General features: G+C 46.8%; 1 protein-coding gene across 1 annotated transcript in view; it reads right to left on the bottom strand.

The window, feature by feature from the left end:
- Nucleotides 1-19,817, bottom strand: part of MAP6 (microtubule-associated protein 6) — a 49,789-nt gene that overhangs the window by 10,056 nt on the left and 19,916 nt on the right. Inside the window, exons 3-4 of the mRNA XM_009321956.1 lie at nt 5,165-5,378; nt 3,257-3,453 (exon numbers count right to left, since the gene is read on the bottom strand). Of these exons, the coding sequence (XP_009320231.1) occupies nt 3,257-3,453; nt 5,165-5,378 (411 nt within the window). The remainder of the gene's footprint in view (nt 1-3,256; nt 3,454-5,164; nt 5,379-19,817) is intronic.

Raw genomic sequence — 19,817 nt, 5'->3', positions numbered from 1 at the left:
ACAAGCTCAGAGTCCAAAGAGAACTTGAAACGGCAGTTTGGTCTCCTTTCTGATAAACCTGAGTGGGTTGGATGGGCATAAGGTCTGTGGAAGGTAGAGCAATGCAGGATTTCACCCCGAGGCCTGACTCTGCTGCAGTTCCTGGCATTCAATGCGGTGCTAAACTGGGTGTTTGGATGTATGCTGAGGACCTGGTGCACCTGGAGCAAAGGCCAGGATTTATATCCCTATTTTGTTGCTGCCTGAGAGGGAGGTCCCCAGGCCCTACCAGTCTCCCAGGCTCTTTCCGCAAAGATTTGAAACCTTCCAAGGATCATTCATCCCACCCAAAGAGAGGTGTCCAAAATAGGTAGCTCAATGGCCCGTGGAAAGTTCCTTCACTAGAGAGGGAATTTAGACCACTGGCTAGCACTTCATACTTAGCTTTGTAGTTAGATGCCACCGAAAACTTCATGTATTAAGGAAATCTAAGGCCATATTCTGACCAGTCACTGTGCATGTTTCATTCAAACAGTGATGGATGCTCTTCATTGAGAAGAAGCAACCCTGAAGCCCTAGATGATGAGCGGCTGATCCAGAGTCATGGAGATGCTTGCATTAGGTGGTCTGAGCATCTCAATGATGTTCCTTGGGCAAAATTTGGTTAGCCTTGAAGTCAGGGGCTAAATTCCCATTGAATTCAAGGTGAAATGGTGGCAAGTGTGCTGCCTCTTTGAATGTGAAGCTTTGGGCCAGAAAATAATTGGGAGAATTGTTTGGCATGGTCTTTTCTTATGTACAGTGGGATTGGTGTGTTGGGCTATCGGTAACTGTCTACGTGCCTTCCTGACATGTTCTGCCTGCTGTGACACGTCATCTTCACGGCTGTTGCTATGTCCTGCGATAGGAAAGGACGTTACTGAGGAGTGTGAAGATGGATGAAGCATCTAAATGCCAAGGAATCACACCAAGTCTTGGAAGCTCAGGCTTCTCTGGCCAGTTGTCCCTTGTGCGACGGGGTGGGAAGAGCTGTGAGCGGCACTCCTCTCCACCAGCTCAACGCAAGCCTTTCACCGAGCTGCTCTGGAGACAGAGCTGAGCTTTGCACTCGAGCGGTGCTGCAGGGGCTTCTGAGCACTCAGAAAAGCAATGGTCAATATGGACAGGTCAGCGTCTCCATGGAGCATGCACATCAAAAAATGCACTACATTCGCAAAGATTTCCACAGTTTTACTTCCTGGAGGATTTCCCTGGTTTCCTCCTAAACATCGGAGGTTTAAATATATATATTTCTATATATGAATATATATTTTCCACATACACAACCTGACTAGCTCATAGCACACAGTTCTAACACAGCTAAGCTTGGAAATACACCACTGAATTCAGAACACTACACTTACTTATACTCAAAGCTTTAGGCTGTTAGCGCAAGGCAAACAGGACACATCACACAATACACTGAACTCGGCATTTATTCATTACTAAGGCCAGCAAATGTCACTATCTGTATACCACAGAGCTTTCCTCCTCTTTGGAAACTTTCTCTCAGCCTTGTAGCCCACCACTCATTTATGTTTCCAAAAGACCCCAATTCTAATGGGGTGAGACCCCAAAACCGGGACTCCTCACCCTCCCGGCCCATCCCTTTTTGTGTTAGACAGTTTCACATCTCTAAAATATCCTAGCAGCAAGACTTTCCTCAAACACCTCTACAGCAACACAGTTCTGATACTCTCCTCTTACACCACCTCCCTACCCTACTTCACATCTCTCTCTTCGTTCTTCCCAATTGCCTGTTGTCTGAAAGTTTCACGCTGGACTGCGTGTTAGGATAGAAATATTGAGCCGCAAAAATAAAGAAGAACCCTGCATCTTGACTTGCAGCTACTCTGCTACAGGAGCATTTAACAGCTCAGTTTGGTGGGATCAAGATTAATCCTTACGTATTTAGGACCCAATCCAGGAGTTAGGCACGTAAATTCGGATTGGGACCATACGTCTCCCAGCTCCCATTGACTCAATGACCCAAATTTTGGGGTATGCGACGCCAGTCTGCTGGGCCAGTCCATACTTGCTGACAAATGGTCCCACCGCGTTTACAGCTTCCAAACTGGTCTTGCTGGGCATAGGGATTTCCTAGAGTAAGCGCACAGTAAATAGGACTGAAACCCTGAGATCTTGCCTGGAGGGAGCCTGGGGATCCCAGCAACTGGTTTATGGCCCTCTTAGGATGCTTACGAGCCAACATGGACTCCAACAGCTGGTAGAGTCAAAACAACGGGGGCTGACAGCTCTAGCCAACCTTGGTGACATATTTCTTTCTACCCCTTGGAAGGCCACGTCTGCAAACTAAACCTCTTTCTGAAATCTAGCTCTGTCTACTGACACCCCAGAAGTGAAGAAAGCAGACCAAGATGCAAAACAAACCAAGAGTAACTAAAAAGATCCATAACCTAGGGAAAACAATAGGGAAGAACAGCCTGCTGATAACCTAGTCTGACCTGCCACATGCTTGGGAAGTCTTCACTGCTCTCTGCGCCTTCCCTCACTCTTTTTTTTTTTTAATAAAGTCTTTTGAGTGGTGTTGATGGGTGAAGCTGCCTTGATGCAGCTAGAACTATCCCCCAGCTACCCTGGGGGAAGATTTGGCCCCTTAATTGCACGGGATCTCCTCCCCTGTTGCTTCTTGGAGCAGAATTCCCACCGGTGTCACCAGGGGAAATCACTCTTGGCCACACCACTGATTCTAGCGGATTTATGGCAGATCCATGGCACCACGAATGAACCTCTGATCCTCTCTGCCTCCAAAACCTTTCACCTGCTGACACCAGTGGGAGATGACCAAACAACAGCCAACTCCAGAAGGGCCTCATGGGATCAGAGCGCAGCCCCTCCATGGCTCGACGGGCACTTCCACACCGTCAAAGCGTTGAAGGACCAAGCCCAAGGAAAGGGACAGGCTGTTGGACGCAATCACGGTTGATCCATCACCTTCATCTCCTACGACCCCACTTGTGCATTCCCACGTCCCTCACTCTGTGCAGAGCCGTGTTGTGCAGGCAAAGCAGAACAACCTGACTTCAGAAACAAGGATTCCCTAATCCTCCTTGGAAATAAAACAGAAAAGCTTCTAATACAATCAGAACAAAAAGCAGATTAGAAGCCTCTAATTAATTTTGTGGCCTTTATTTAATCAAAGAAAAAAAAAAAGGAAAGAAAGAAAGAAAGAAAAGGAAAAAAAAGGAGAAAGAAAGGAAAGTGCAGTGACATTTACTCTTTTGCCTCAGCCAGTTTATTGTTCATCTCTTTACTTTTCTCCTTGTCCTCTGGCTTTGCTGTGTTGGAGGTCTCGGCGCTCTTTTTCTTGGCAGCCCGGCCAGATGCAATCTGCTTGTCTTTGGCCTTTTTCAGGGGTTTATGGCTTGTTGTGGTCTTTTTTGGTTTGGAAGGCTTTACGCTAGGCTTTTCCACCTGCATGGAGGGCGACATGCAAAACGACAACACAGACATGGAGAGAGAGAGAGAAGGAGAGACACAAGGACAGGTGGAAAACAGGATTTAGATCAGAAACGGCATGAATGTTACTTATCTACTCAGCTATGCCCTGCCCTCTGATTTCAAGAGGGGTTTTGCAAGCCCAGAGGGGATTGTCTCTCTCTGGATTCGAAGCAGAGAAATGATGCTCAGGACAACGAGGCTGGTACAAATCCCCACCTTTCTTGCAGGACGTGACTCCTCAGTCTGCTTGTCCCTAATAGATCGCTACAATAGATTGCTTGGGGTAGCCGGGGTGCAGGACACCGAATTGCACCTGAGCAAAGTCCACAACAGTGTCTTGCATCCACTTGTTTCTACAGCTCCCAAAGTAGCGAGGACAGCTTCAAAATTAAGGAGGAACAGAAGCCTTCAGCTCCTCCATGCTGGCCCTGCCATCCCTCTGAGACCTCACAAATCTAAGCACCCACAAACTCTGGGAAGGACTAAAACTGCACAGACCGACTCCATGTATAGGCAGGTCCTCCGCTGCTCCTAGAAAACAGGGCTGGAAGACATTTCAGCCCAGGCCCTTCTCGACACATGTCCTCCATCGTCTGATCAAAGCCAAAAGTGCTTACTGTCAAAATCTGTGGAGCGCAGTGGATTAATTGCAGATGAAGATCTGGCTCTTACCAAGTTGTTCCTGGGATAAAGTGTAATGTGGCGTGCCTATCGTTTTGGAGGGAGAAAGAGAAAGCTGTCTAGATAATCACCTGGGAAATGACAACGCAAAAACCTCTTCATCTGGGCCCTACCCTCACTTCTTTACAGTTTGGCACAGGGCAGCATTGTGTCCAAATTGCATCAACCTGTATTAGAGCCCACAGAATCACAGAATGTTTTGGGTTGGAAGGGACCTTAAAGATCATCTAATTCCACCCCCTCTGCCATGGGCATCTAGTGGATACCTTCCACTAGATCAGGTTGCTCAAAGCCCCATCCAACCTGGCCTTGAACGCTGGAGGGGGCATCCACCACCTCTCCGGGCAACCTGTGCCAGTGCCTCACCACCCTCACAGTAAAGAATTTCTTCCTTATGTCCAATCTAAATCTACCCTCTTTCATTTTAAAACCGTTACGCCTCGTCCTATCACTACACTCCCTGATAAAGAGTCCCTCCCCGTCTTTCCTGTAAGCCCCCTTTAAGTACTGACAGGCTGCAAGAAGGTCTCCCCGGAGCCTTCTCTTCTCCAGGCTGAACAACCCCAACTCTCTCAGCCTTTCTCCATAGCAGAGGTGGTCCATCCCCCTGATCATTTTCGTGACCCTCCTCTGGACCCGCTCCAACAGGTCCGTGTCTTTCTTATGCTGAGGACCCCAGAGCTGGACGCAGTGCTCCAGGGGGGTCTCACCACAGCAGAGGAGAGGGGCAGAATCCCCTCCCTCGACCTGCTGGCCACGCTGCTTTGGATGCAGCCCAGGATACGGCTGGCTTTTTGGGGTGCAAGCGCACACTGCTGGCTCATATTCAGTTTTTCATCCACCACCATCTCCAAGATGGATCCCCAGATGCACCCGCTGGTCAGAAATGAAGATTCCCCATAAGGGGAACGACAGCAAGCAGCGTTCAGCCCAGCCTTACTCTGTTGGACACGTCCTGCCAGGAGCAGTGATGGCCCTAGGTCTCTTCCACCGTGTTTCTCACCTTTGGCGGTTCTTTGTAGGGTTCGCTGTAGAGAGTGCGTATCCTTCTGCGCTCCAGGAATTTGTTATCGGCTGGAGCTGGCTTACTGGTTTCCCCCTTGAATTGAGCGCTGTAACTGGTTTCGTGGGTCATTTTCTCCTCTGGCGGCTTGTACTGGGCCTTTGCTTTTATAGCTTTCACAGGCTTGACATCTACCCAGGGTCTGAACTCGTTTCTGAAGATCAAAAAAGAAAGGCGTTCAGGAATTAAACCAATAGGAGAGTAATGGTAATGTGGGAACGAAATCCCTCATAGCTCAGCAAGGTCTACTTGGAAGGGCTTTTGCCTCCATCCAGTCAGGTTTACAAAGAAACTGACTCCCAACAGATCATTTTTGACCGCATCTAAAACCCATTGACACATCAGGAGAAGTTCAAATGAAATTCGGTTTACTAAAATCAGGCAGTCCTGGGCACCAGACAACTTGCCACTTGTGTGACAATGGTCAGGTGCCCTCTGAAAAGCTGGCTTCAGATGTGACTGTGATCCTTTTTTTGAAAACATAGATGCTTTTTTGTCTCTACAGCTTCATCTCTGCACTGAAGCTACCTGCAAGCAGTTCCTGACTCTTGCAGTTAGGGTGGAAAAGAATATTTAGAAAGGAACGTCAAAATTCATATTCTGCAACTCAACACAGGACACGCACTTCTCAGCAAATCTCCCTGCTAGCTGGGTGTTTCAGAAATCTAAGGAGCCAAGATTTTCTACAGCCACCCCTTACCCATGCCTGTAAGTAGTGAATTGTACCATTTTGCCTATATTGCACCAAATTATGCACAACAGCTTTTGTTAATTCCATAAAGGAATAGTTTAAGATAAAGCTGTCTTGAGATGTAAACTCAAGCAGAGTAGGAAATGCACGGTTTATCAGGTATTGTGAGCTATGGCTTCTCTTTATTGGCTGATGGTGAATTCCCGAGTTACTGGAAAAAATAACATCATCTTCCATTTCTTTTGGACAGAGCTGTGACTTTTTGGAGAAAAAACCCAAACCCAAACACATTTCAAAGATTTTTAGCATCTGCTGGACATGTTCTGGTTCCCATCCACAGCCTCCTTCTCGTGCATTTTTTAGTTCTTCCCAATGCAGCACCAACATCTTTCTAGTTTGGAAGCAAACCATTTCATTTTCTCTTTAAAAATTGCCATTCATCTGAGAATGGGGATGGAGAAACAGCAAGTGTGTTGCTACCTTAGATGGTCATGCTCAGACATAGTCCCAGGCAGTGTTTAGTCCTTAAGGCTCCAGTGCCAGCCAGGAGCTATCCTAACGGTGGTGATACAAGCCCTCCACAAAGGGGTGAATTTTCCTTGGAAATCAAAGCCCTTGTCTTAATTTCGGCACCTCTGAGGCAATGGGACCTCTAAGTTGCAGACCCTGCCCCTCCTGTCCTGTTCCACTCAACCGCCTTTGGGTTGTGTTACTCGTTTTCAGCCTGGTTTGTTAAGGAGATGAACTCCGTGTGAGGGTACTGCCAGTCAATCCCTTCCCATAATAGCTTTGAACATCTTAATCAGCTTCAACCAAATTTGACAAATGGTCATGGAGATATTCAGCTTCTACTTTTCTGAAGATAAGCAGTTGGACTGAGTCCAGAGGCTCGGGAAAGCTTCAGTATGGACATGCCCACTTCATCGGTCATCAGAGGACCCGCTTAGACAGGGAGGCTAGGCTGCAGAAGTGCATCTGTTGTCCTCAGGGACGAGTACTAAACGATCCCTTCACCTGCAGGATCAGTGCAGCTCCCTGCCCGCCCAGTACTACATTTCCCATTCACATAAACCCACCGCAAAGACGGAAAAAAACCTTTCTCTTCCAAGATGACTGCTGGTTGCAACAGTCTCCTGGGTGTGTTTCTCCTCCTAAGACACCTATGTTAAGGTCTCACCACATCTGCAGGGTGACTGTGTCCTTGTGGTAGTCAATGCGGACTGGCCAACACAGTCAGTGGAGCTTGGAGAGCCCTTCCCTATGCCAAAGATGGGTGACTGCTTTAGGATGAGCTGAATGCCTCTGGGCTCTGTTAACTGACTAGATGTCCACTGATGGGAATACAAACATCTAGCACATGTGAAGACACTCACACATACACCCTTAAATGTAGGTATCTTAATCTATAAGCCAAATCCCATCTCCAACTCTCCATCCTTTCTTAGCGTTGATTCTACCTACATCTATTTTTTATTTTCCCTGTATTTCTTCATTTCCCTCCCCCTCTTTTACTATTCAGCCCTTCTTGGGCTTGGATAATACTGCCAAAGGCCCAGGGACACTGCCTGTTTGAAGGATGCTGTTCTTCATGAAACTGTTCCACTGAACGAGCAATAACATGAATGGGCTCAGCTGTGTCCCCTTCTTTCCTGTTCAGTGAATGTCACCCATTTGCCCACAGGTATTTCTCTGCAGTCCATTGTTAAAATATCCCTCCTGCATGAAGAGTTGAGAGAAAGGAAGAGGAAACATCTTTAAAGAACTGGATTAAAGACGTGAATACATTGCTGGCAAACTCAAAGTTCATCCTAAGCTCCTCAGAAGATAAGAGGCTTCTTCCTAGGATCCACTTTTGTTCCAAAGTAGACTATATATTTTCAACTGCTTTCCAAAAGGAAATAAAATCATGCACTACTTCTCTCTGCCCATGTCTATCTGTCACTCAGATTCCGTCCTAGCAACTTCTGCATCGTTAGCTATTTTCTGTCGTATTTGTGGCAGGGGTAGAAATCTCAGAGGTGAAAATCACAACACCTTTCCTCCAAATCAGTGAGTGGGCACAGGAGGAGCATCCAAACGGTGTTCTTCAGCTGAGGGAAAGACAGGTAAAATTCATTTTCTCACTCATTCTAAGGCCAGCTGGACAACCAGCCCACACGGACCACCAGCAACCTAAGCACAGCTTGCATCTACAGAACCAGAGACAAAGGATGGAGGCTGTAGTACCGTGCACGTAGGGGCTGGACTTTAAAGACGGAACATAAACCAGGACTTATTCATTCTGCTGCTCATAAAATGCTGGTTTATATGGAGGTGAGCTTTGAAGCAGCGTGATCGTATTTGTTACCATAGTGCCTGGCAACCTCATTATGCACCGCATTATGCAAACCTACAGAAAGAGACGGGCTGCTCCCTGAAAAGCCTGTGATCTCTGTAGACAAGGCAGACACACGAGGTGGGGAAAAGGGAGGAAAAAAGCCTCGTGCTACCTGTGGGCTGGCAGGGAATGCATTTCTGCACTCCCATGGGCTGGTTGCTGAAACGCTAAAGCAAGAGATCATGCAACAGAGCTGGGCTGTTAATGCAACAACTGATCTCATCTGACTTAAAAATGAGCATGAATTCCTCTGCTCTTCTCCTTCCTTGCTTTGCTGGTCTTAATGCAGATGTAACAATTCTGTGAGTACTCAGCTCCGCTGTACTTGGCGACAGGACCCTTGACTACCCTGCACCTCCCAAGATGAGCCTGGCTTTGCAAGCAAAGGATAGACCAATAGCCATTCTTAGGTGGATGCATGCTGATGCAGTATGTCCACCAGCTCTGAAATAGCTCAGCCACGATCTTCTCTGGAAGTGGAGGATAGAAGGCTATTGATCCTGAAATATTTTACAGTGTTGACAAAGAAGTTGTAAATACCAGGTATGTCACACAGATTCAGTGCACATCTAGAAATAACAGGTTGCCCAGAGAGGTGGTGGATGCCCCATCCCTGGAAACATTCCAGGTCAGGCTGGACGGGGCTGTGAGCAACCTGCTCTAGTTGAAGATGTCCCTGCCCATGGCAGGGGGGTTGGACTAGATGACCTTTAGAGGTCCCTTCCAACCCAAACCATTCTATGATTCTATGGCTCTATTCTAAATCCTTTTCAGGCGAATTATGCATGATTTCACATCACCAGCTATTACACTAGAGCCGGTCCCTTCAAGCACGTGAGAGAGCATGGGCCACGTTCATATGGAGACCTACCACACCTGGGATGGACCAGCTACTCCCTGCTGTGACCACGCTCAAGCACCCAGCGTGCCCAGTTCTGCATATCTGCTCTCCAGAGCTTGCAGAGGCAGTGGAAGGAGGAGAGGAACAGACCATTTACTACAGCTATGTCTGGTGCAGCAAGCTGATCTCAGTGCCTATTTTTGATATTCAGGCAACACATAAACTGCAAAAAAGTGTTACTAGAATAGACACAGGCTATTCTGTGCTGGTTGCGTCAGTGCCCAGAAACTCAACTTACCACGGTTAATTAGCACAAAAGTACTAATTCCTAAATCTTTCTGTCTCCACCACAGATGAGTGAGGCAAAACAACCCGTTGGGAACTGCCCTTGGAATATGCCAGCTCCTGAACCCAGCCCAACAATTGCTTGGAAAAGTACTAGTTACCCTGGGCCAAAAACGTAGGCAGGAGTGCGCTAGCAACTTCACAGCCTGGATCACCACGTTTGAGTGCCAGACGCATTGAATTTACTAATGCAAAGGTACGAACGAGGAGACAGGTGCCCTACTTGGGGTCTGCGTCTCTATTGATTGTAGGGTTGGGGGAACGTCTCAGGAAGGTGTCATAAATCCCCCTTCTAGGTCTGGTGACTCTCCATCAAACGTCTGTCTGATACGGTCCTATGTCACCATGAGCTCATGTTGTCCAAACGGTGCACGGCACGGCTACAACCTCTTAGGGCAGGAAGACGGAACTGGCCTGATGCTCCAGGATATTAATGTCACCCAGAGATGCTGCTTTATAAATTTATACACTCCTTATGTGCAGCAAAGAAGTGAGGCGAAAAGCAGCAGCTTTAAGAGTTGATTTTTTTTGGCATTCTGGGACTAGGAAAAATATCTGTTCTCTAAGGTATCAGCTCGGTTGCTCCTGTAACACTAAAACTAACCCTGGCTTGGGGAAAGCCCCTGCAGTTCTGAGACCTCCCTCACTACTATTTAACAGCCCAAGGCCAATTTGTGGGAAAGGTGCCCAAAAGTTACAGATTCTGGCTGCAATCTGAAAGGAGCCCTGAAAATGTTATTTCTCCCTGTTCTGAGAACAACAGGTCATAGCGGTGTCTGGACCACCGCAGACCACTCCACAGAAAATTAGCTCTGAAAGTATTTCAGGAGCGTGCTAGACCCCATCCTAAAAGAGCTCAGCCTCAAAGCTCCCGTTAAACCTGAGCAAAAGCCTTTGCTCACGCTGCAAGGATGAGTCACGAGCATGGACTAGCACCAGTACGGACATACCCAACAGGCACAGCTTAGTCCAGCTCCGTAATTCTTTATCTAAGGGGTTTTCACTGCTCTTAATTTTGCTGAGGAAGATTTTAAGAATTGCTATCCTGGAATGAAAAGGAGGGGTTGAACTGAAATAGCAGCAAATCACACGTCTCCTAATTTTCTGCCTAGCTCTGGTCCCAGCCTAACAAAGAATAATTAGAATCAATCGGGAACCCCGTGCTGACCTGAAATGGAAACTGAAATGAAACTCAACAAATGGGAGTATATAAGGCATCAGATGACCTTTTGCAAGCCAAGTCCAACAGGAAAAATTCCCAGTGAAGATAAAGGGAGTTTAGCCATCTACAGACCTGACGAGCACATAGAGCTGCATAGGATGGGGCAGACGTCTTGCAAATTAATAGGTAGCAGATCTTCTTGTAAGATGACAGTGGCCTGGCAAAGTGGTGGCCTGATCTATATTCATCAAAGCCAAGAGTTACTCTCCACGTATATCAGTGGATACCATACTGCCCTTGCGTGGGGCTTCATCCACCCTGGTTATTTTATTTTAATTGCATTTTCCCCTTGGCTGAGGATTGCTAAAGGTGATTGCAGGTGAAGGTGACCTCAACATCTTCCTCCACCCCAGCCAGGGGACATGGGTTGATGTGAGCTCCAAGCTATGGCACGCAGCCATCGCTGGAGATGCTCCCCAACACTCGCGTAGGCATTGATTGCCTTCATCTATTGGTGCCAGAACAAAGCCAAGAGGCGGAAGGAGGGGGAGACGGGGCCAGGTTTAACCACTTCAAGGTTTCCACCTACTCTGAAGGACTTTAAAGAGAGGTTACGTTTGTTCAGAATCAGCACAGGATGTTAAACGTATTCTGCTGACAGCAGTTTTACCGGCACTGAGACAGCCCAATTCCCCCATCCTGATGTGGACATATGAAATAATGAATGGCACAGAAAAGGGAGACCAAGAACTTCATGGTGGAGTCCTGCACAGAAGGGATATTTCTAGCTTAATTTGAAAAACTATGGCTCAACCAAAAATGAAAAATATTCAGATTTTTCACTGGGAAAAAAAAATCCTTTACAAAATGTTTGGCCTGAAATGCTTCATTCATTCTAAAATTAAAATTTATGTTTCTTTTTCACTTTCTTTAATTCTTTTCCATCCCATTTTTTCCTCATTCTACTCAGGACAACACAAAAGGACTATCAATCCCCTTATGAAGCAAAACATCAAACTGCTTCACAAGGAATGTTTCAGAACATCTCACTTCTCCTTAATATTCCTGTGAACAAAACAGCAATGAAAAACATATACATTTTGGCCAAACTAAGTAGCAAATTTGTCTGGGATTTTCAAATTATTTTGCCTTTCTGAAATAGAGTAGTTATCATTTGCTCCCAAATATTCTCCAGCTCCCTTTTCCCTCTCAATGCAGGAAAAGAGGTGTTCAGTGAAATGAAACAGTGGGAAACCCAAAATCAATGATAATGCCTGGTCACACTCTGGAACTCAATGCCAAAGGAGGTCACTGAAGTCCAGCATTTAATGACATTTAATTAAGTTAATGTTTAGATGGATATTGAGAATATTCAGAGGTATCAAAGGAAATTTCAGCAACACATCCTCGAGATAATCATTAACACTGCTCTTCAGCATTTAGCTGTCCTCTACAAACTATGGGCTGAAGCAGGAGCTATTCCACACTATAGGAATCTCCTCCAATCTCGCTCCAGTTGTCTGGTCCTGGCCACGATCAGCCAGAAGACATTGAACTAGCTGGACTGCGAGTAAATTCTGCTCACAAAGGATTGCTCATATGAGGAGCATGCACACGTTTTGATCCTAAAGCTGTTCTCTTTTCTAATGTGAACAGAAAAATTCCATTTGGATTCAATATAAACGGGCTGTCTATCCTCCTGCAAACACGATTAATTTTAAAGGTAAGCCTGATCGATGGTTACTGTTCTGCAAGAGCCAAAACATGACTCCTAACACATTTTCAGCAATAAAGGAACACTGCCCCATGCTGAGGTCCCTCGTGCAATAATGAACGGCACAACGTGTTCTTGCCTCCCAGAGAAAAAAGTCTAAAATCCCGGACCTGGATGATTCCTTGCTGCTTCTGACAGCCTGACATGTTCCTGCAACACAATATGCCCCCTGCACCCCAAGACACTGGCTTCAACCATTTCACCCCATCTCCCACCCCAGCCCCCTTTGGTTAAAAGGTCAATTCCAACCAACTCCTATTGCAATGGTCTTGTCAACATACAAAATTTGCCACCACAACTGCAAGAACTACCCCCTCATTCTCTGCTGCATCGAGTGCCCTGTCTCCAGCTCCTCCATGGATGCTTAATGACAGCTTTATCTTCTAATGCCCATGCTATTATCTTGTACACAATAATTTACTGTAAAGCTGCCCTGAGGCTGTGAATGGTATAATGAAGCTCCTGGTGCCCAAGATTATTTTTTCCCAAACATTAATAATCAACCTCTAAGACATGCACACACACACATATATATATGTACACAGAGCAAGTCAGTTTGGACGAGCCAATATCTAATTGTGTGCAAAGACTAAAACAATGTGATATGTTAATGCATGAATTTGAAACTTGGACAATGCACAATGGAGTAAGTGTGAGCAGGATGGGGAGGGACCAGTGTCTGTGGGCATCCCTGGTTAGGGCCCATCAAGTACAGCACTGGCATAGAAGAGGAAGAAAGCGCTGAGCCTTCAACAAGGTGACTTTAGCACCGGCCGAAGCAGGCTATGAGCAAGATATGATTAATGTACGGAAAAGGATGAAGTCAAGTCATTTGGCAGAGCAGAACCATGCTGTGATCCATTTATAAAAGTTGCTTGAGTCAGCAGACCACAAATCATGGATATTGCATTGCCCGAGGGCCATGGAGCATGGCCTTTCAAGGAGGCAGAATTATTGCCCATGCTGTCATGTCTAAAACGTCACAAACACATGACTGAAGGTGACGGTGAACACCGCAGAGGGCCAAGGAGCTCAGAGAGCAATGTAGTTGTGGGAGAGTAACCCCAAGCGTAACACTGCTCATGTCTCAGCACAGAGAAGTAGGAGAGCTGAGGACCATCCGTGACGAATAGCCAGCCACTGGGATACTGAACGGCGTGGAGAGGTCCGCGTATGATAGTAAAGGGTGAGATAAATCCCCACACTCAGACTATGTGGCACATCTGGGCACCTCTGACACACAAAGTCCACTTCGTGGACCTCAGGGTAAAAACCAGCACCCTCATGATCATCTCCTTCCTTCCACTGCTACCTTCACCTTAGCTCCACTCTTCAGCCTGCAGCGTTCACCCAAGTGCCTCTGCTCAGCCAGCCATGGGGAAAGCACAGGCTGAGCCAGGTAAAGGATATCCATCAGCATCTGCTACAGCCCAGCAGCCCAAGGCCCTCCCTACCTCCTGGTGGCTAAATACCCACCAAAGGGAAAAGCGGGGACTCTGGGGAAGATAACACCGGGACATCCCACTGCAGAAATGCCAGAAACCAGAGAAAGGTCCATCTGGAGATATAAAAAGAGGTTAAACCCAACGGCAGTGAGACCTCAGGAACCCTCCTGGTGTGAATCACAACCCCACGGAGATTTGCCAGTTTATACCTCTCTGAATTTCCCTTGATGTTATAAGCTTATGGGCCCTGCTGATGAAGGGACACATGTTGGCCATTCCATACAGAAGCTGCTGTGGTATCTTCGTACATGCTCAAGCCTGTAAAGTTGGTGAATTCATTGTTGGTGTCACCAATGAAGCCAGTCAATGCAGCCTGTTAGGAAAGCTCCCAGGGTGATCACAACCTGACATTTCTGAGCATGCTTGTAGAAACAACCCATCTGTAAATGTCACGTTCACCCCTGGAAAATGGGTCAGGGCCAGGCCGAAGCTCTGCTAACATCCCATTTAATGGCCTGTACGTCTATCCTCTAGTTTGTTGGAGCAAGAGCAGTGTCTCATTCCCCTTGTCCTCCAAACGGGCAGATGACTAAAATTTGCCACAAGGTTAAACAAACAAAGCAGCTCATGGCATGGATGCTTTGACACAAAAGCATCTTCATCGACAGGGTGCTGTAGCAAGGTTAGGATTGGGAAGAGTGTTGCCACAGGCAGGTCTGGATGGGCTGCAGAAACCTGAACAGCATGAGGAGAGCCAAAGTGCTCCTGTGAGAGTTTGCCGGGCCAAAGAGCACCATGTATCTGACTCCCTTGCAAGACAATGTGCACAACCGCACAGCTACATCAAGGTATGGAACACATGAATTATCTAGGTTCATCCATTAAAGTCCCAGGGGAAAAAAACCCTTGAGAAGAAACCTTCATATTAGGAAAAGTGGAAGAACTTGCAAAGACAACACGGTGTTGTAAATTCTGCTCTTCTTCAAGTGCAAAGATTTTTCAGTGCAATTCATGTGGAGTGCAATGAACTCATTCAAATATCTGATGGGATACAGAGAAACCGGCAGCTGCCTGAGGCGACACTGCGTGCCGGGTCTGTCTCCGGCTAAAGTCTGCCTGCCTCTGCCCATCCCCATGCAAAACAGCACACTGAAGCTGTGCTCGGGTGGTGGCCTCGTGAGCCTTTGGGTCTAGTGGGATTCTTGGTGGAGAGAGGTTTTCAGCACCTCGTTTCAAGTGTCTGAAGACACAAACAAGAGACGAATTAAAAATGCATTATCTCAGTTCAGCAAAACACTTCAGCACATGCACAGTGGCTCTTAGCTGCTCCTTACATGTAAATACGGGCATAAATGACTTCCTGAATCAGAGCTTGGTGGACCACACTGCAAAAGCTGTATGTGAATCCATGGTCATAGAATCATAGAATCATAGAATCATTAAGGTTGGAAAAGACCTCTAAGATCATCGAGTCCAACCGTCGACCCAACACCACCATGCCCACTAAACCATGTCCCTAAGCGCCTCATCTACACGTCTTTTAAATACTTCCAGGGATGGGGACTCCACCACTTCCCTGGGCAGCCTGTTCCAATGTTTAACCACTCTTTCAGTACAGAAATTTTTCCTCACATCCAATCTAAACCTCCCCTGGCGCAACTTGAGGCCGTTTCCTCTCGTCCTATCGCTTGTTACTTGGGAGAAGAGACCGACCCCCCCCTCGCTACAGCCTCCTGTCAGGTAGTTGTAGAGAGCCATGAGGTCTCCCCTCAGCCTCCTTTTCTCCAGGCTAAACAACCCCAGCTCCCTCAGCCGCTCCTCAGCAGACTTGTTCTCCAGACCCCTCACCAGCCTCGTTGCCCTTCTCTGGACACGCTCCAGCACCTCGACGTCCTTCTTGGAGTGAGGGGCCCAAAACTGAACACAGTCACACATGATGTGACTTGTAAGAGGGGAATCTGGTGCAGTAAGATGTGCTAAGGCTGGGGAAAATGAAATGAAAATGAAAATGAAGCTTTTTAGGTCAAATGAAGCAATTGCATTTCACAAACTCATAGTATGATCAGACCACCCCAGAGATCCAGCAGTGGGATGGGGGGGGGAATCCAACAGCATCACCTTTCAGCAACGACAGGCCAGACGGTTACAGAACCGAAGAGCTGCTGCCCAAGGAGATGAAGGACGCTGCATCTCACTGTCCAGCGCTGCTGACAACAGCTCTGGTCCAAATTGCTCCATTCACACCGCTGGGGGTTTTCAAGAAGACCATTTACCCTCGTAGTGCTGGGCAGGGACTGCTGGGGAAACCCTCCCGCCCTGACTTTCCTGGAAGCTCTGGCGTGAAGCCGCTTGAGCTCATCGCCAGCTCCTGTTCCCTGGATCCTGGCCCTTCTCCAAGCTGGGGATGCTTTAGTGATACTGCAGTTCAGCTGCATAGGAACCGCAAGGTTTGCCCTTGAGGCAAAAGATGGAGACGGGTGGTGCTGGGGACGACAGGTAAGATTTCGTCTGAATTTGTTCAATTATCCAAATCACAGATGCAGAAGGATGGGTCTCTCCAAAGGAAGGTACATAGCTGTTTGACATGAAATAGCTCTTCTGTCGCAGCAATGTTATTCGACTAGCTGTATTTTTCTGCTTCCTTCGGGGAATCAGTACTTCCCTTCTTTCTGTGTTTCTAATGCGGCTCAAAATTAGTGTTGCTCTTTGATTTCATTTCTAGTCTGCATGACAGTGTAATTGCTCATCCTGGCACAGGAGTAGAAATAGATTCAGCAGTAAAAGGGGTAAAGGAGGAAGATGGTGAAACTTAAATAGCAGCTATTGTTTTGCCACTGCATTGATGACCTGAGGCATTATTATTTGCTCCTCACTGTAGTAGCTACTATATGACTGTATCTGAATATCCTTCATACGCTGATTGGGCACCAGGTGTCCTAAAACTTAACTGTACACATGGAAAATGAAGAAACTAGTCACAGTCTGAGTTTCAGCTAATACATGAAAGCAATTCTGGTGTGGGCTTTAATAGAAGACCTAGTCACCTGATTTCAAAAGGTTTACATGTCCAAGATGGCAACAAGGCAAATGCTAGGAAAAGGGAGATCATGGATCAGGATCCCCATGAACTTTCATGGAAGAGGCACTGAGGAACAAGGACCTTGACCGCTAAGTAGGAGAATAGTAAACCAAGCCCCATGGCAAAGTTAGTGCCCCGAGTATGTGGTATTCAGGTTTTTCCCTTGCACTGGGCTGGAGCAGTAACATGCTGCTGAAAGCCCAGTGCAAAGAAAATCCTGAATACCACATATTTCTTCTGTACATACTGCCCATGGCAGGTAAACACATGGTCTAACCCTATCGTCTCCTGGCAGCATCCCCCTTTCCCCCTTCAGTGCTTCTGCAGAGCCGACGGAGATACTGAAGCAAGGTCACAGCCTCATTTGCTGCTCACACCGATGGGTATGTCTCCTAGACGCCTACAAGATAGAGAAGCCTGCAGGCCAGCTTAAAGGCCAAGCTGTAACCAGGATGGCCTCTTATTTTCTGTTAGACCACTGAAATCTGAGTGTAGTAACAACCAAGTACCTCCTAAGTGATCTTACACTTCAACAGCTCAGAGTCTCCAAGCTAAAATATTGCCTGTGAAAGCAAAGCACGCACATATGCTTAGGCTCCATAGACACCCATTATCCTATTTTAGCCTACGAAGTAAAATATAGAAAATAACACGTAATCCAAATGTCTTATATATACGTGCTTCGGATGCATAATATCTTATTCTCAGAAAAGGAAAGAATTCAAATCCGTGACCTTTTATACATTATCCATCCACAAGGCATGCCTGCGAGTGGCGTCCCCGCTGCACACAGGTTTGTGGTTTCCCACCGACTGGTGCAGATATTTTTTGCAACAACTACTCGGGCAGAAATCCCTTGAATCCATCAGCTGGGGTACCAGATCCAACACGATGAATATTTCAGAGCAAACGGTTCTCTGGCTTGATGAGCTGCATTTCCACTGTGTCCCAAACGCGTAACACAAGCAGGTGAAGTCAGGCGTAGGGAGATGTGCCACACGCGACATAGGCGGTGTGACAACCACACAGCCTCGAATAATGCAATACAGAACGTGGATGAATGCAAGGTTAACCTACATTTGGTCCAATCACCTGCCTCTGCTGCGCCTATGTGTGTGTATGTATTTGAGCTTGTGCTATTTCTTTACAAGATTTTATATATATATATAATGAATCTAAAGTGTGTTTTTTAGCACGCAAAAGTGACTAGCCTGTTGCTGGCTTTGACAGAGAGGGCTGAATTCTGCTTTCCATTTTATGCCTTCCTCTGCAATGTACCCATTGAGTATTTCTTTAGTTGAAATTAAGAGGTCGTAATTCTTCTTAACTGGAAGAACCATAATAGATCTGGGTGGGAACTAAGTAGATGAAAGAAGAGAGCTGAGGCTTGAGCGAGGATCTTAAGATAAAGGCTTACTGAGCTAAGGGAAAGCAATGAAGGGCTGAGTCGGATTTTCCCCCCATCTTTACCCTTAATACTGTCTTATTTCAAGGGCTGCAAAATCTAGATGTAAATTTGACTTGTGCTGTGGATGGTAAGGTGCGGAGCTCCTGCTCCAGAGTTTGCGTGACATATGTAGAATTACTGGGGAGGAAACATGGGGATATTACACTGAAATTGCCCTGGGTGCTGTGGGGAAGGTTGCTTTGAAAGCATCACAGAAAGACTAAACTGGGCTGACAATTTAGGGGGACAGCGTGGGAGCACTGGGAGGTAGCTTCTTTGGGAAGAGGACAAAGCTTAATATGCCCACGCATTTTTTAAGGAAACCATAAAACACACGACCACAAGTCACCAGGGCTGCACGGGTGTACCGGGGAGCAGAATTAGGTCCATTAAAGCCTATCACTTTTGACAGTGCAATACTCAAGTCCATGCCACTTCCAGTCGACCCACCTTTCTTTAGAAGCTATCCCAGCCTGCAGGAGGCACAAAAGGAGGTGAACTGTAGGAAATGAGAAAATGAGTGTAGAAAACACTCTCTGTTTCCTCACTCCCCCCTCTGCAAGCTTGGGAAACCATCAGCATCATTTGTGCATCAGTAGTGATGTAATGAGGAGGACCAGCTGATGACTCCAGCTCCCCAACAACTGGATTAGTACCATGGTACCGTATCGGTAAATACTGGGACCATCAAGGCTGTCTCGGGGGAGTCTGGGAAAGAGGCAGCACAAGGCACTGGAGCAGATGGCTGTACTGTGAAATCTCCTCCTAATTAGGTAAAACAAGGACCAATGTGAGTGAACGAAGCAATTACTGGTCACGGCTGGTACCACACTGTCCGCGTGAAAGCTGTCATGAAATAAAAGAGGATAAGGAGGACCATTGGAAAGCTTCATATGGGAAATGGTGAGAAAGTGGGTTCTGGAAGAAGGTTATTTTGTAAGTAACTGGCTGTTTTCAAGGGCTTCTCCAGTGTTTGCAAGGAGTTGAAAGCCCTGAAGGTGAAGCACAGACAAAATGGGTTGTGTCTTTACATCAAAGGTGCTCACATTCAGAGGCCCCTCTCTGTGCTTGATCAAAAGCATCGCTCTGAGCACACTGAATCAATCGGGGAAATACACCATTCACAAGCGCGTGATGATGGCCCTGTGCTACCAAGGCTGGTGCTCTGCTCCGAAGGAGAGGCATGAAGCTGAAAGGAGCCCTGAAATCAAGAGCGTCTGGAAATGAGAGGCATGGTGCTCAGCAATAAGCAACATGCAAAGTTGTCGCGGATGGAGTGAGACTGTACTTCACTCGTAAGAGAGAAGCAACGATACTTTATTGATAGAAAACAGTGAGTTAAAGCGTGAATTAACAAAGTTCAATGGTAAATGCGGCAGTGAACAAGATTCGATGGCAAGGTACACTTGATTATTTACTGCATAGAGGACAG

This window comes from Pygoscelis adeliae, unplaced genomic scaffold (genome assembly GCF_000699105.1).
Source record: "Pygoscelis adeliae isolate BGI_AS28 unplaced genomic scaffold, ASM69910v1 Scaffold263, whole genome shotgun sequence".
NCBI lineage: Eukaryota > Metazoa > Chordata > Aves > Sphenisciformes > Spheniscidae > Pygoscelis > Pygoscelis adeliae.
The sequence above is the reverse complement of the archived record's forward strand: the minus strand, read 5'-3'. Positions and strand labels throughout refer to the sequence as shown.